We start from the raw sequence: 16,402 nt of genomic DNA, 5'->3' as shown, positions 1-16,402 counted from the left end.
TATATATATATATGATATAGATAATGCTAGATATAGAGTGAAAAAGTAAAATTACACAGAACTCATCCAATTGGCAGGAATTGTAGTGCCACGCAACAAATAAGTATCACTGCCCTTGACACATGGCAAAAGTAGCTTTTGATTTTTTCTTTTCTTTATATCCTTTCGGCTAACATAAACATTAGAATTTGGCAGCATTCATAAACTATATATGACAACAAATAATTTAAAACTTCATGTCGCAAATTTCTATAATAAATATTTCATTGCCATGGTATCTGGTTACAAATACATGAGACAAAGTTTCTATATAAATCTAAATAAATGATAAATATTTTTGTATACTATTCTTATATAAAATTTCTCGAGAAATATTTGCGTACGTAAGACATACGCAGAGTTTATTCATATTAGGTTATTCAGAAGGTACATGTAGGTTACACTTAGGTTACAGGAAGAATTACAAGAGGTATAACCTAAATGTAACCTACCTGTATCCTCCTAATAACCTAATATGTACGCAACTCTGGTTATGTCTTACGTACGCAAATATCTCTCAAATTTCTCCCAGATTGCATTAATTTATGGCCTTTTCATTCAAGTTATAATATCTTATTTAAGGGAAAAAAATAAAGGAAGATTTATGTATCTATCACTCAATTAGTATGTTTTTACATTTCAAATATTTAAACTTCAATTTTTACGTATATACCAGAATAAGTTAATTCAATATATTTTTATATTATTTTTTTAAAATAAATCAACTTATTTTTGAAATACTCCATGTAATTTTAAACTATTTTGAGTAATTTTAAACATAATTATCATTGTCATACACCATCATCAACCTTCGTCATCAGTATGACTTGATGTTGTCATTTATCTTCTTAAATTGTCACCTTAATTAATTATCGTTGACCATCGCCCGTATTGTCGACAATCACCCCGACAACCGCTCATAGTTATTAGTCATCACTGTGACTATTACATTGTCAATGATTTTCTTCATCACCATAAAAATTTTTTTTTAATAAAAATCTATTTTTAAATCAAATATATTTTTTATTCAAATCAAATTATAAATTAGATAAAATAAAAAAAATTAAAAAATAGGAAGAGAAAAATGATATCAAATTCCTTCTTGGATTCATATTGTTTATTTTCTGGCACACCTCAATCCAAAATGATACTTAAATCAATAAATTGAAAGGCAAACGCAAATATCTTTCAGGCATTATTTCATATCCTCCAAAATTTAAAATATGATATTTCTTCAGATAAAATAAATAATAATAATAATAATAATATTTTTTTTAAATAATGATAAAGTATTAGAATATGAATTTTTTAAGTAATACCACATAATTCTTATAAATTTAAATATTTAACATCTCGATTTTGATATTTACTTCCATTATATTTTAGTCTCATAATTATATAGAAATATATACATAACATTGTTTGTTTTATTTAAAAAAAAATAATATAAGTGATATTTTGGATAGGTTAAAATACTAATGTTATAGTGGCATAAACATACTAATTAAAGCTCAGGGGGCTAGAAATGTAAATACATAAGAGTACGGTGGCATGTATGTAAATGCTCCAAAAACATTTTATAATACATATCTAACTATTGTGGCACAATATTCATCAGAAAAATGAGCTGGAAGCACGTACTGTGCAGTTTGCATACGTGGAAGGAATGGCTCTTGGGCCTCTTTGGGGGCCGACCAAGGCATGGATGTTGGGACCAAAAAGCCCACCGCGGCGACCAGACACCCGCTTGGCTGACGTCGGCCACGGAGGAAAGCTGCCGCACGAGGCTGACGTGGAACGCATATCGCATTCCGTCGTTTATCCTTTATATTAAAAAAGCAGATAATTCTTTGTAATTTCTTTTAGGAAGATTTACGTTCTTACCACTCTATTTCTATGTATTTACATACCTACCTGATAAACTTTTATTTTACATGCATATTATCTTACCTTTGCATTGACATGTGTATTTCATTTTTTTTTTAAGTTAAAATGATGGCATTTTTATGCAATATGATAATTTTAAGTGGTGTAGATGTAAAACTAAAATTTTGGTGTTATATTTTGTTGGATCTCGTTCCTAATAAAGGAAGAAGAATGAAATGAAGAAAAGAGTTAAATGTTTTCCTCATTTAAAAAGAAAAAGTGTTGAATCTAAAAGTGTAGAAAAAGTGAGAGTAGAGAATCTTGAGATGTGTCACCATTTACCCCTTTTTATAAATATAGGAGTATGATTGTTACAATTACATATTTGTCCCCTAATCATTGCTTTTGAGGGGCTACTTTAGTAAATTATAGGAAAAATACAATAATATATTAAATCAGGCCACCCCACTGATATTGAGTCATTCGATTGTCTAGCTCAGTCGATCAATCGAATTCGAGTTGTGTGTCGGTAACCAATTAACAGGGGTTTTGATACTTGATCGGTCGTCTCAGATAGTGTCGATCTTCTGGACTGTATTTAAATGACCTACAGGGCTTTGGTTTGCTAATCGATCAGACGGTTCTGTACTTGATCGATCGGTTGATCCTCCAAGGATCGTCCACTCTGCCATGACATGTTGTTATTTAGTCATTTGAACCTTCAACGATCGTCTTCTATCCTGACCGTCAGATTGCTTTAAGATTCGTGGCATTATATTTTTTTCTTATACATATTTAGTTCTTCGATTAAGTTATTTTTTACTATGCAACGGATAAGAACAAGGGAATCTTTTTATTGAGACAAAAATATAACTACAAATTTGATAGACAAAATTGCTTAAAAAATGACTTCCCTGGATTTTCATGCCTAAGCTACTATCAATAAGTCATAGCGTGGGAGAGGGTTTGAGTGTGATTTCTTTCTCTTTTCCTACTTATCTTTTCCTCTTCTTTTGTTTGAGTCAGCAATAATATCCAATGAGAGAGTCTCATTCGTTGACAAAGATGCACTCCTCAGGGCTCTTGGAAGTATGCAGGCCAAAGCCCGAAAATTGGACATGAAGCAAAAACCGGCCGATGAAGCTCCTACGAAGAAGTGAGCAAGAAAATGGCAATTTATCGCGCGGGATTTTGGGTAGCTTAATAATAATGATGCAATGTAACCCAAACTATAATGTAATTTTAATGAAAATAATTTATCTTTAAACCATCTTTTAAAATCTCTATTCTCGTTTACATATAAAGCAAATATACGTATCATTCAAGTAATATAGGACTCTAATAGAGTCCTAGATATTGATCCCACAGGGAAGCTAGAACTATATATAAGTTGGCTAATTATATTCTATTACAAAATAAAAATAAAAATAAAAACAAAGTATAAAAACAAAGTAAAGTGCTAAAGTGCGAAGTTTGAAATTAAAATACTTAAGTGAAATGCTTCTAAATATGCAGATGTACGACTATAACAAGTAAATTAAACTAGATGTGAAACTTTCAAAAGTAAATTGTTGAAATAAAATAAAGATTTTTGTTAACGAAAATTTCAAGTATGAGAAAACATCATTCCCCTTTACAATGAAAATATGGCATGTGAAGAAATTGAAATCATTTGAAAAATATATTTAAAAATTATTTTGTGCAAAATAAGAGCAATTGTATTCTCTACCCTGTTCCGAGCGCTATAAAGAACATTGACTAATCCAGAGTTTGGGAGTTTGGTCCCTAATTCGGCTGGAAGATACCGGCTGTCACGCTGGAAGATTCCGGCTGTCACACCAGAGCTCCCACTACTCCCTCCCCTCAGGGCTAACATGCTCGCATTATTTTTCAATCAACTGAACCAAATTGGGGATTCTAATCTGTCACCTTAAAATCTTCCAATTCTACATCTAACAAAGTCTATTTCCCTATTTATTTGCTCTCAATCCCATGAATGAAATACTCTCCTATAAAATCAAATGTGATTCTCTCTTTGCTGTAGAAATCATATCACCTTTTTAGAACATATAATTCTCAATACATTTTAACAATTTCATTAATCTGATCAAAAAGTAAATGCAGATCAGAGTTCAAATCATCACAAATTATTGACATTTAAAACCATAGAAAACATTTAAAACCATAGAAACATTTAAAACCATAGAAAACAAAATCAATTCTTCACGAAACCTTTTCTTCAAAGTAGGGAGAAGGATAAAGAAGACTACTCATAATTCATGAGAAGGATACGATAAATATGGATTTCATATATAAAAATAAGTTTACAAACAAAAGAAATGAAAAATACAATTTAACTCACAATTCTTCCCAAGCAAATTCTTAGAAGTTCTCTTCGCGCATTTCCCTCTTACAATCTCACTCAATTCTCTCTTAGAAATGTAATGAAGAAGAAATATCTCACATTCCTTCTCTTCTTACAACCCCAGAAGAAAATCTCCTCATTTTTCTCTCTCTAACTCAAGCCTATCCTCTCTCTCTAACTTTTTTGTCCCCTCCTTTTTCCAAGTCCCTTCCAAAGTTCCCTTTTGTTGGCTGCCTCTCATCTATGAAAAGAGCCTCTATTCCCTCCAAAATTCACAAGCCAAAACTTTGAATTTCAAAAGATGTGCCTCCTTGATTCAAGAGTCAAATCTCTTAAAATTGGAACCTTCCAAAATGTCTACATGCATTGAATCACTCCATGAGGTGCTTAGAACAAGTGTCCCTTTGAAAATTCACGTAAAATTCGTCTCGAACCGCCTTAATTTGAAAATGTCGCGCTTGGCGCATCATGTGTCAAACCCCAAAATTGGCAGTTTTTGCTGCAAGTTTTGCTCCTTTTGTCATATTTGCTCTAAATGCCTGAAAATGTTATACTTGCAATAAAAACACAAAAATATATTTCTTTAAAGTGCAATATCACCAAAAATAGACATAAAAAGAGTACTTAAAATAGTATATTATTTTTGTGGATCAGCTATGCAGAGATCAGAAACTGACGATCGTGAGGATCATATTGGAACTCCGATTCTTTTGCAAGGTTGTTGCAAGAATGAGTTCTGGAGGGGACCGAGGGCTAGTATGGAGATTGTCCCACTGGGCATCCGTTGAAGGTGGAATTTCTCACTGGGGGGAAGGAAACACTAGTTCAAACTATTTCGTAATCAATAGATCCATGGGCTGGTGTGGATAAGGTGACAGATGGAGCAGAACTATCACTCTAGCTGCTAAAGGATGGCCTTTCCTCTATGGGAAAAATCGGTGAGACTACTAACTCATTAACCACGCATGAATGAAACCAGATTGTGGGTATCATCAGCCTTGAATACTTGTATTTCTTTCTTTGTTGCAGTCATTGAGGACTTGATGATTGATTCCCTTTCATCATATACTGATGTTGATCCTGCAGAGGATGCAACTACCGTGGAACAGGCTTTTGGGGACCAGAGAACGGATTAGGGGAACCCGCTCGTGGTGGAGGCAAAATCTTGGATTGCCAAGGCACCCTCAGTGCGACGAGGTAGGAAGAGGTAATCCAGGGACGTCGTGCACCCTCCAAATCTCTATGGCACCACCTTGAAGAGATTGAGGAACACTTTGCATGTATTATGGGTTATCCTCAAAGGGATGGTGATCGAGATATTATCAAGGTTCTGATGAGAATCGATGGGATGAAAAAAGATGCCATCACTTTGCCTGAAAAATTTTTTGCTTTCCTGGAGGATATGTTCCTTGGTAGGGAGGAGACGACATGTCTCTGTTTGGAGTAGTCGGCCGCCAGAGAGGGGCTTCCTGCTCAGTCAAGGGATGGTGAGACTAACCTTTTAAGGCTAGGTGGAGAGTTCATGTATGAAAGATTGCCTTACCGAGGGTTTGTCTCGAGGTGAAGTTGCTTGTGATCGCCTAATGAGGTTCTTTCTCTATGAATAATTTATGAGGGTTATGTAATGTGTAAATGAGAAAATAAAAAATTAATAAAAAGCTTTTTTATGATTAATTTTACCTCAAAATTTGTTTCTAGCTTCTTACATCATTACATTGTCTTGTCAAGTTGTTTCATCTTTTCATACCTTGTATTTATTTGCGCGGTAGCGATCGAGGCCTTTAGTTTTTATATTTCCCCAGTCCTCTGCCATTTCTTCCATTCATCCTTTTCTCTTACGTGACACCTCTGATTTTTTGGCATGAAAGTTTTCCCAAGAATCGTTTGGATTGATTCTGGCTGGGGAGATTTCTATTTTTTATGCAACCAAAGTGAAGGAGATTCAAGACCTTTATGTTCTTTATCCCTCGATTCACCTTCGGACGGTGGCTAGCCATGTGATGGCCATGAACAAATTTTTTTCCGACCTAGTTCTTATGAGGATTAGTTCTAGATGGGTCTGCGACTTCCATTTTGTAGTGAGTTGTGGTCGATCTTCAATCAATATGAGATAATTCCTACTCAGGTTCTTCCGAACTAGGTGGCCGTTGCCATGACCTTCATTTTTTTCTGTTGAAGGATGAAAATTTCCTGGACGTTTAAGTTGTTCAATCATTTATTTCATTCAACATCGGTCGAGATGATTACATCTAATTTTCCATTGGCCCCAAAATTCATCCGCTATGCCTTGAAAATAAGATTAAGGATAGGAAATTGAAGTTTTGATTGCTTCTTGTAAGAGTGGTTGGAGGATCCGCAATTCAAGACCCCAAGACGTTGATCAAGGGTCAATGCATCTCTTTATTCCAACATCTCAACCCGAAGTTGGTCGAGTGTGTGATTCGACCTGACGACACTAATATCATGACTGAAGGGTTGTGGATTTCATCCAGTAATTGGGTTTTGGCTTGGGAGAAGGCCGTCCAACAACGACCAACTTTGAAGAAACCACAGGGAAAAGGTAGTCTTCCCCCATTTGGCAGGAGTAGAGTTAGATCTGCACGATCGGCTAAGGGAGATGTTGAATGTGAGAAGATGCTTGATATATTTCTTTTTCTTTATGGTTATTATTTTAGTAGTACTTATGTCTTTTATTTTGTTTTTTTCTTAAGGGAGTGAGGAGTATCCTTTTTGGATTCTGGTACTTCGTTGGTCCGTCCGTTCGTCGATGGGGTTCTTGTGAAGACTCTTGGTGGGATCTCGTTCATAAGTTTACAAGAACGCGGGAGGTAAGCCGCACCTCTCATCTCCTTTCAATCGGGACGAAGTTTGAGGGAGAGCCTGGGGCCTTCGCAAGAATGGGGATGTGACCCGACCCACAATTATGTGTATTTTTAATCTCCAAAATATTGCAAAAAACTTATCCCAATTTATATTTAGCGGCTAGTGTGGATAAATGAAATGATATAGAAAATAAGTTATAAAACTTCACACTAGATGTACTACGCAAATATATGTATCATTTCAAGTTATATATGATTTTTTTTAAAAAAAACTTCAATATCGATCCCACGTGAAAAGTTGAATTCTTTAAATTGGACTAGTGAAATTCTATCTAAATTGTAGGTAAAATGAAAATGAAATAATATCGATATGATTGCAAATGTTAAGTCTAAATTAAAGTAGAAAAAATAAATAAGATTAACAGTTAAACAAAATAAATTTAAAGAGTTTGAATATTATAAAAAGATCTTTCCCCTTGCAAAGATATATTAATATGTGTAGGATTTGAATAACTAAAAATAAGAACATTGACTAATTTAGAGTTTTTCACCAGCTTGTGTAGTAGTGCAAAGTATATTCTAGCCTCTCACCTTCAGATTACCTATTGTGCCCTCTCTATAAAACCTACTAGAGACCCCTACGATCCAAACTCTAAACCAAATTGATAAAAAGTATCTAATATGTCACTTTATAAACTTCAATTCTACGATTATCAAAACTTATCCCTCTATCCATTTGTTCTCCCTCTTAGATGATCGTAATAGCTCTGCCTAGAATGAAGTGTGACATTCACTAGTTGGGTGAACTCATAGCCCTCTCGGGTCTTTATGTTTCTTAATGGATCTTAACCTCACAAGTGGTCAATTTGTAAAGTTAATGAAGAAACGGTGAAAATGTCATCACAATTTTTTAAAGTAAAAAGAAAACTTTAAATCATTCTCATCCAATAACATTAATTCCCAAACTCAAGAAGAAAGAAATAGAACTACTCAGAATTCATGGAGAATAAACAAAAACTCATAATTTATATTGAAATCCAAGTCTTCGAAACAAAAACTTAAACATAAATACAAAATACCTTATGTCTTCTCCTCAACACATGTCTTCTCCTTTCTCCTCAACACAAATTCTGGAGTCTCCTTAAAGATTTCTCCAAACTCTTACTCTTACAAACACAAAACACACTTAAACTCACACTTAAAGACAAAAGTAAAACTACCTAAAACCTTCAAAAGCTACCCAAAAGTCCTCTTTTTTGTTCCATTTTCGTCCCTTTTAATATATCTTTGAAAGTCAGTATTTGACAGAGGTCCAAACGCTGGTTTCCAATGTGTTAGGCCCCGTGATGAGAGCCCGCGCCATGTGTCTAAATATATGAGAACCCAGCGCCACTGGGGATTGAACCAGTGACATGAGGGGACTTACAATGAACCCCGCCAACCAACAAGTCACAGTTTGCGGCACACACACACACACACACACACACATAAATATATATGTATATATGTATATAAAGAAAAGAAAAATGAGGAAATAATTATATAGTAAATATATATATGGTTATACACATGTATGTATATATTTCTTTTTCATACACATAAACAATACAATTACAAAAACTAAAGCTTGTAGTATTTTGATGTTTTCACAAAATGAGATTAGTTCACACTAAAAATAGGAAGAAACTAATACCGATAAATTTCTAACATTTAGCACAAATATCGATGCATAACAAGAATCTTAAGACAATTTTTTTAAGTAAGAAATGTTCAAATTTCAATCAAAAGTCGATTTCAACAAAATTATAGTTAAACTGATTGGCTCGATGAGACATATCCAATAATACCAAAATTGATCCAATTTAAGTCAAATCAAGCATAGATCAAACCGATAAACAAGATTTGGATGCTTTCAGTGCATAACAGGAATGTCCAACCAATTTTGAATATGACTTATACTCAAATCGAGTATATTGACAAGACAAATACAACGAGCCAAAGATTACTCAATTTTGACACGAATAAGACAGTTAAATGTCCCAAAACACTCTCCAATCAAGAAAATATTTCCAAATAGTCTGATCAAAGTGATCTGAATTTCTTCCTTATTTACAATATTAACTCTATAAATAAAAACTTACCATCCCTCTTAAGCAGGGGCTAAACCCTAAACTAAAGAAAAACCAAAGCTTGGAGAAGAGGGAGCTGATGTCCAATATTTTCACAGACAATCCAACAAATGCTTCTTGCTCTTACAACGACCAACCATCACTGCTAGCTTATCGACGTTGACCACTATCAGCCGTAGTTGACCTCCATTTATCGCCGCCTACTCCTTGCTATGAAATGTCGTGCGAAGCAATAACCGACACCGTGGAGTTATGAAACAAGCTGCAAAGCAGTGCAGCACCCCAAACATTTTGGCGACCTTAAAAACGGTGTACCGAAGCTCTAGCAATTTAAAAATTTTTTATGCCTCTATTGGTTATTATTTTATTTGTGTGTGTGTTGAAAAAAAAAAATAGTGCTAAGACGATTATTCACCACTCTACTGTTGTGAATCTTCTAACATGCATCAATCATTATTATTACCTTTTTTTTCAAAATAAAATATATTTTTCATGCATAATTTTATGACACAAAATATATTATAAACATAAATATCAAAGTATAAGTATTTGTTATGTAAATGCATATGAATATATTCATAATTAATAAACAAAGTAATCTATAAATTAATAAATTTTATTTCAATGAGCTTATCTTAACCTTTTTTTTTAAGAATTTGTTACACTATATATGTGAAGCTTTGAATTTGAACTCTTTAAAATCAAGCTTCCAACTAATGAGTTAAGGTGACTTACATTTTAAAATAAAACCAGCTTAAATTTTAAAATTTAGTAAGGCATCACCGCCAGTCCGCCACGTCTTCGAACGACCAAAAGAAGTATTTCCCATATTAATTAACCTAATCCATTATCTAATCACTCGGATTAGCGTGCCCAGTTTTCCCCGCCTTTATAAGGCCCATTCCTCTTCTCATTTTCTCTTCTCGTGTACACCTTCTCCCTTCTAAGTCCACTTCCTCTCTGCTCCGCTTCCGTTACTTTCCCTTCATTCAAACCTCTCCACTTCCCCTCTCTCCCTCTCTCTTTTGCTTCGCTCGGCTCGAGTCATGGGAGATCGTGAGCTTATCGGCGGCTTTGCTAAAGAGGCGGCGGTTTAGGGAGCGGGGGTGGCGAGTGATCGGTCGGGGTGGATGGCAATGGAGGATACGAATAGCTGCAATAGCCGGTCTGGGTCGGCGGCGGCGGCGAATCCATGGCAGCAGCAGCGGGACAAGCTCGACGTGTACAACGAGGTCATTCGCCGCCTCCGTGAGTCTGGAAACTCCGAGGCGTTTTCTCACTCCTTCGATGACGATCTATGGGCTCACTTCAACCGTCTTCCGGCTCGGTAAACCCATCGAGACCAGATCCAGTTATATTTGATTGATAATCAATTGATGTGATGATTCGAGGAAAGCAGAGACGCTGCTGTTAAATCGGTGCTTGGCTTATTCTCGTTTGCCGCAGATATGCATTGGATGTGAACGTGGAGAGAGCGGAGGATGTTCTGACGCATAAGAAACTGCTGGAGATGGCCAAGGATCCTGGGAATAGGCCTGTTTTTGCGGTTCGTTTAGTTCAGGTAATGATTGCTGATGTTTTTGGTTTTTTCCTTTGATTTTTTGGAAAAGATTGATAGTTTTGTCGTATATTCCGGTTGCGTTGATTCTTTAAGTGGCGCACTTGCTGCTGTGGGTGGAACCATTACGTATTATGCATTAATTTTTCCATAATTTTCGCCTTAATGCAGAAATCAAGTTTTAGATGGACCTATATTCAAATATACAAGGAAGTAATTCCACATGCATGGGCGGAATAGAAAAAAAAGAAGTGCTATATGTTAATTTTTTGCAATTAAATTGTATTTTTTTATGCATTTTAGGGTATTTTTGCATATTGTTGCTAACAGTGCAATCTATAATTGCTTTGAGTTAGTTCAATGTCAATTTGAATTCATTTGATCTGATCTCGAGCCAAACCAACTTTTATTGTAGGCTTGCTCGATTTTATTTTGGAAAGTCTTCAATTAATGAGTTTAATTTGGAAGGATAAATTAATTGATTGTTTTATTTTATTAATTTGATTAGCTAAAAACCAAAGGATTAAAATTATTTTAAAATAATATTAGTTTAATTAGTTTAAAATTTTAATACTAGAAATTAAATCTTTAAGTAAAAGAATATTTATTCTGGTTTAAACTTTACATTAATTAGGATATTTTTTTAGTTGAATATTTATATGAACTAAGAAAAGATGAAACAAAGAAAAATTGAACTTAATTGATGGATTATATTAGATTTATTGAATAAATTTAAAATATATGAGAACTTCATTTTGAAATTGATCTTTCACGATGTGTTAGGTTTTAAAGATAATATACCTTTTTTTCCTTTAAAATTTGACGTTAAAGTTAAAATTTGTTAAATAACTTAATTAACTAAGAAAGAGCAGTTTTTTGCCAATTAATTATATATATTGATTGAGATGTGAATGTATAGGTGGAAGAACATATGATATTGATGCGTGTTAGAAAATTCACGGCTGTAAAGTAGCAGATTATCATCTTAGCGTGGTATGAAGATTCAAACACACTCAAAGAAGAGAAAACAACTAATAATAATACCAGAATTTTTTATGTGGAAAACCCTGAGAGGGAAAAACCACGGTGACTGACCCAGCTGAAGAGTTCCACTATAAAAAGATGATTATAATTGCAATCAATTATATCACGTGTGGGAAAGATTTACTAAATGATGATTGACGGTGATCGACGATGATCGATGGTGGTTGAAGCGGTGATCGACGGTGATTGACGGTGGTCGGCAGTAGTTGACAGCGACAAGAGCGCTTGACTGCAATCGATAGTTGTCGAGGACGGTCAGCAGTAGTCGACGGTGGTTGGAGGTGGTCGACGACGATAGAGTGGTGTTGGACTTTAGTTTCTTCTGAAAGCTTCAAACTCTTTCTCAAGTCTCAAGCTCTCATTCCCATTTATCAGAGAGGTGAGACTTTATTTATAGAATTTTGAGTGCAATTAATGCAAAAATATGAATTATTTTAATCAGACGACTCTGAGGACTTCCCTCGATTGAACGACATTTTATGAACATTTGAGTGTCATAATGATGTCATAATTGAATGATTTTAGGCTCGTTGGATTTATCTTGTCAAGACGGTTGATTTGACTGTAGACTCGTTATAATCAATATTTGTTTGATCTTTCAAATGTATCTAAAAATTTCTGAAAGTTGTTTAATTGCTTGATCTAAGCTTGCTTTGGTTTAGATATGACCAATTTTGATAACATCGGATTCTTCTTGTCGAGCTGGTCAGTTTGACTGTAAGTTTGTCGAAATCGGAGTCCTAGATGACTTTTTATCAATGTTTAAAAGCTCAAAAAGTCACATTGAGATTCTTTTCATGCCTTCAGATTCGTGTCAGATGATAGTATTTTGTTAATGACATATCAGTTGTCCCTTATTTTCGGGCGATATTAATTTCATCGTCCAACAATATTAAAATTTGAAAGTTTTTTTATTTTTCATGATATGTCATTATATATATTCAAAAAGGAAATCAATATTTGACAGCGGTCTAAACATCGATTTCCCATGTGTTTTTTGGCTCCATGATGAAAGCTCGCGCCATGTGCCTAAAATTTCAGAGTCCTTGCGACATGGTGGGATCAAACCTTGACCTGAGGGGACTTATAGTGACCTATATATATATTACTAGTTGAAATACTATAAAAGTAAAATAAGTACTTATTTTAAAGAAAATTGAGCTTAGCCCAATTGATGCCCTCCTTTTGCTCCCTACGAAGAGTCTAGGGTTCGAATCCCTTGTTAAGCATGAAAAATATTATTGTTGTCGCGAATATGCAACCACTATGCAAGCTAATGGTGGGCCGCAAATATGCAACTGCGTTCTGACACAATAGGCTGCATAAGTGGGAGTGGGGAGTCAGACCGGTGGGACGTGACCGCGGGAATTTGGAGTGTTGGAAGGCTAGCTGACGGTAATTGAACCGACGCACGAAAATCAAACCACGTTTTCCAAAATTCAAACCTGTCCAGGAGTTGAACTGATGGAATTTGAACCAGCGTAGAGTCGAATCCCCGTACTGGGATCGGTTGCGGGTTTTAAACTGAAAAAGGTGAAATTTAACATATTTTAGCCACCCAAAATTTAGAATTTGAGGATATTTTTCATCTTTTTTTTGAACAATTGCCCCTTTTTATTTGTAATGAGGGAATTTGGAAGATTAAAAGGTGAATGAGGACCGACGTGAATTCGTAACCCGAAGTGAAATTTAATTTTAGATCTTAATCAAAAAGTCCTATATTACTTGATAATGATATGTATACTTGCGCAGTATCCTAACACACATATATATATATATATATATATATTAAAAGCTAGTTTGAAAAGTAATTTGAATATATTTAAAGTAGGTTAATATATTTAACTTATAATAATTTAAGAATAGAATATGAATATTTTTTTTCTTTAATACCTGAAATAATTTTTATTTTTTATTTTTAAATTTGGAATGAGGAAGGTGGAGGCCAAAAAGATGGAAGACCAAAAACTGGAAGGTGAGATGACGAGAATTAATGTAAATTTCAATTTTTTTTAATGATTTTTTTAATGCTAGACCGCCTCATAAGTCTATAAATAGATGTCATGATGAGGTGAAGAAGGAGAAGGAGAAGGAGAAGGAGAAGAAAGAGGGAGAGGGGAGTGGTTTGTTGGCGAGATTTTCCAGAAGAAGAAAGTCATCTCCGTCCTGCGTAACAGATGAGCAACGGGATCTTCTTTCTTATTGTGAGTAAGAGGAAAATCATGCTCGTCTTGCATAGCTACCAAGCAACGAGATCTTCTTTCATGTTGCGGCCAAAGAAAATTCGTCATCATCTTGCATAGTAAGAAAACAACAGGATATTCTTTCACGTTTTAGCGAAGGGAAAGTCATCCCCGTCTTGCGTAGTAGGCGAGCAACAAAATCTTCTTTTGACATTGCGGTGAAGAAGAAAGTCATTCTCGTCTTGCGTAGCAGACGAGCAACGAGATCTTTCACGTTGCAACGCATATGAAAGTCGTCCCCGTCCTGTGTAGCAGACGAACAATGAGATATTCTTTCATGTTGTGACAAAGAGGAAAGTCGGCCATTTCCTGCGTAGTAGGCAAGTAACATGATCATTTTTCGTGTTACGAAGCAAATGAAAGTCATCTCCATCCTGTGTAGCAGACGATCAATGATATTCTCTTTCATGTTGCAATGCAAAAAAAAAATTGTTCCCTTCCTACATAGCAGGTGACCAACGGGATCTTTTTCGTATCGGTGAGATGAAGAAAGTTATCTCCGTCTCTGCCCAGTAGGTGACTCGGGATTTTCTTGCATGTTTCTGCTGCACATTTCGGTGGAGATGAAGAAATGTTAGAGTTTTTCCGTCACTTTTGAGGGGGAGATTTTCATGCTTTTGTAGCAGCGATATCTCTTGTAGCCTTTGTACCAATTATTATTAGTCTTTATAGCCTTTTTAATCATCTCATGTGACATTTATAGATGATGATAATGTATTTATTTGTATGTCTTTAACGTTGCTTCTAAGGTTGTCGTGACTTCTCAATCATTTGATATTCTGCAATTAAAGTTAGCACACACATTTTATAAAATGGATAATTGCGTAACTTTAGAGGTTCGTGCCTTTCGAGGTTGTGCTCTCTCGGGTTTATGACTTATAAGAGCTTGAAATGAATCAATATCTTCTATGGTTCGTAGCCTTCTGAGTTTATTTATGTATCTATGTCTTGTGAGACTTGTAGCCTTCTGAGATATTTGATATATCTGTGCCGTCTGAGACTTGAAACTTTTCGCAGTTTTTAATGTACCTGTGCCTTTGTAGCCTTCTAAGGTCTTTTAGTAGAGGCTCTGTCAACCACTTGCTCTCTTAGTATTTTTCCAAGTCAGGTCTCTGTTCACTACTAGCTTCCCATCGAAACTTGTCTCTTGGGCTTGTCTTCCAGGAGTATGGTAAATTCTCATCGAGTCTTGCCTCCTGGGCTTGGCTTCTTGGAGCAGCGTAGCTTCTCATCGAGTCTTGCCTCCTGGGCTTGGCTTTTTGGAGCACCGTAGCTTCTCATCGAGTCTTGCCTCCTGGGCTCAACTTCTAGGAGTGCTGGAATTTTCCATCGAGTTTCGTCTGTTAGGCTTGACTTCCAGGAGCATGGTAGCTTCCTATCGAGACTTGTTTCCTAGGCTTGTCTTCTAGGAACATCATAACTTCACATCGAGTTTTGCCTTATGGGCTCAACTTTTAGGGGTATCGGATCTTCCTATTGAGTTTTGCCTCTTAAGCTTGACTTATAGGGGCATGGCCGAAAGGAGAATCCATTAAGGATGTAAGACCAATTCTGAGTTGTATAATCGGAGTTGCTCGACGGTATTAACCCTTAACGGACAAAGTCATATGAAATTCACTGAGAATAGTTGATTTATCCAAGGTTGTTGGTTGAAGCTTTTGCTTGACGACCGTAACATGTTACGGAAGAGATTGAAGGAAATTCATTAAGGATTTTGACCTATCCGAGGTTGTATGTCGAAGCTTTTGCTTAAAGGCTGTAACCTGTAATAAAAGAGGTTGAATCGAGTCCCTTTGGGATCAATTGACCCTAGAATGAGGTCATAGATGCTCTGCGTTTCTCGAGACTGGAGCGTAGGTCGCAATGGATCATATGTTTTTAGAAGTATGGATACTTAAGAATAATATTTGACAATTCGTTGTTGCTTTTGAATCTTTTGCTTCACAGTGGGGCTATTTTCTATGCAAGCTTGCAAAACAACTCATGTATCGAGCTTTGAAGAGATCAAATTCTTGATCTAGTTGAAGAAGAGCTCTTTTTTAGAAGTATGGATACTTAAGAATAATATTTGACAATTCGTTGTTGCTTTTGAATCTTTTGCTTCACAGTGGGGCTATTTTCTATGCAAGCTTGCAAAACAGCTCATGTATAGAGCTTTGAAGAGATCAACTTCTTGATCTAGTTGAAGAAATACGTTGAGAGGGCACTGAGGAAGCGTTATTTGCGACGAAGATTGTCTCCTGTTTAGGAGCGATTTTCAATGCATTATTGTCCGAACGAAATGTGAGATGACTGCCCTATCACAGTCGTGCCCGGGACGTTAACATTTAAGATGT

The 16,402-nt window shown here is 35.4% G+C and overlaps 1 protein-coding gene across 2 annotated transcripts in view; it reads left to right on the top strand.

The window, feature by feature from the left end:
- The first annotated feature begins 10,157 nt into the window (after positions 1 to 10,157).
- Positions 10,158 to 16,402, top strand: part of LOC110023937 (serine/threonine-protein kinase STY46-like) — a 63,834-nt gene continuing 57,589 nt past the window's right edge. For both annotated transcript variants that reach the window (XM_020723598.1, XM_020723597.1), the window contains exons 1-2: positions 10,158 to 10,548; positions 10,668 to 10,782. In XM_020723598.1, the coding sequence (XP_020579257.1) occupies positions 10,352 to 10,548; positions 10,668 to 10,782 (312 nt within the window). In that variant the 5' untranslated portion in view covers positions 10,158 to 10,351. The remainder of the gene's footprint in view (positions 10,549 to 10,667; positions 10,783 to 16,402) is intronic.

The sequence above is a fragment of the Phalaenopsis equestris genome, unplaced genomic scaffold, assembly GCF_001263595.1.
Source record: "Phalaenopsis equestris unplaced genomic scaffold, ASM126359v1 Scaffold000237, whole genome shotgun sequence".
Taxonomy (NCBI): domain Eukaryota; kingdom Viridiplantae; phylum Streptophyta; class Magnoliopsida; order Asparagales; family Orchidaceae; genus Phalaenopsis; species Phalaenopsis equestris.
The sequence above is the reverse complement of the archived record's forward strand: the minus strand, read 5'-3'. Positions and strand labels throughout refer to the sequence as shown.